Below are 1,598 nucleotides of genomic sequence, written 5' to 3' on the forward strand. Positions count from 1 at the left end.
GCTGAGGAATAGTTGCGCCTACGTTGCACGACATGGGTAGACTGACGGGATGTAATGGAGAAAAAGCCTCGGCCTCACAGCTTTCGTACAATACTTTCATGTGAGCCCATTCTACTGCTTTCGGAGGACCTTCCACAACGCTTCGTTGACAGGATACGAGGTTCGGGTACAAGGCATGTCCAAAGAGTGTCGTTATTGTCCCGATCATGCGGGGGAATCCAAAAGAGGAGGATTGAGGCTCTCGGCATGGCTGAGTATGGCGAGAAGGTATGGAGTTTGACGGCCTACTGCAGCAAGCAAATAAAAGGGAACATTGCCATCGTCAAATTCCGGTGGAATGTAACAGTATGGTGTCTGGTTTGGGTAACCCAATACTATCAGTCTCTATCGATATTCATTGGCATGAATCGGCGAAAGTGTGATGGCGGTAGAACGATGCTTTAGTTTCTCATAATCCTGACGTATATGAAGGAAATTCCCTCAAGGCAAAGATCAACATAGCATCAAACACAGCCGGACAATCTTCTGAGAATATCCCTGGAACAATCTTCTCCAACATGTCTTCAGTTGTTTCCGCTTTGATCTTCGGACTTCTCGCATCTACGAGCGGTGCTATGAGCATTCGAAATGACAAGCTCTCTGTTCGTCAAGGTAAGCTCGCCATCAAAAGCCCGCACGGAGCTCAAACTAACATCTTCTGTCATTAAGCATCAGCATATTCATACCTCGGTTGCTACACCGAGGGTACTGGTGTTCGAGCACTTGGCGCAGCATCTGCGACCAATTACACTACCATGACAATTGAAATATGTGCCTCCTTCTGCACGCCTACTTACACTCTGTTCGGATTGGAATTTGGAGGAGAGTGCTGGTGTGCGGACGTTCTTGGAAATGGAGCAGTCGCAGCTCCTGCTACGGAGTGCAACTTTGCTTGTGATGGAAACGCAACCGAGACTTGCGGAGCAAGTGATAGATTGAGTATCTATACTACTGCTGGAGCAGCACCCACACCTCCAGCCCATGTCCTTACCGCTGGTGCATACAGCAGAATTGGCTGTTACACGGAAGGGAACGGTACCCGAGCTTTGTCGGGAGCCACCGAAGTCGACTATTCCACCACTGGTATGACGGTTGAGAAGTGCGCTGCATTTTGCACAACTCATGCTTCGGCGTTGATGGGCGTCGAGTATGGCGGGGAGTGCTATTGCGGGGGTGAGGCTGCATTTGATGCCAGCGGTTCACTTGCAGCTCCCGATGCTGACTGCAACATGCTCTGCAACGGCAGCCCAAGCGAATTTTGTGGCGCTGGGGACCGTCTGGATACTTATCGCAGCAACAGCACTCTGGCGAGGTCAAGTCGTTGAGGATGGGGGCGATGAATTGTATCGTGGAGGTGGAGGAGGAAGGGATGAAACATATACGCTACTTCGATTCAATTCGGCAGGCCTAGACTTTCTTTGTATGTTAGTACTAAATAGTGGCTTTTATAAAAATACATTAGCGCTCACCGAGGCCAGGCTCTTGATTGGTGCCACAATGTAATATGGTTCCATTTCAGCCTCGTGCTGAGATAAGCCTACTATTCCTCTTCGTGTTAC

The 1,598-nt window shown here is 49.5% G+C and overlaps 1 protein-coding gene across 1 annotated transcript; it reads left to right on the forward strand.

Annotated features, from left to right (window-relative positions):
* Nucleotides 1-557: 557 nt before the first annotated feature.
* On the forward strand, nucleotides 558-1,364 carry LHYA1_G009103 (putative fungistatic metabolite; the record flags this gene model as incomplete). Its single annotated transcript, XM_031154007.1, has 2 exons — nucleotides 558-651; nucleotides 709-1,364. The coding sequence occupies 2 exons, from the start codon at nucleotides 558-560 to the stop codon at nucleotides 1,362-1,364; spliced, it is 750 nt and encodes a 249-aa protein (XP_031001427.1).
* Between the last annotated feature and the right edge of the window lie 234 nt (nucleotides 1,365-1,598).

This window comes from Lachnellula hyalina (assembly GCF_007821495.1).
Source record: "Lachnellula hyalina strain CBS 185.66 chromosome Unknown contig00245, whole genome shotgun sequence".
NCBI lineage: Eukaryota > Fungi > Ascomycota > Leotiomycetes > Helotiales > Lachnaceae > Lachnellula > Lachnellula hyalina.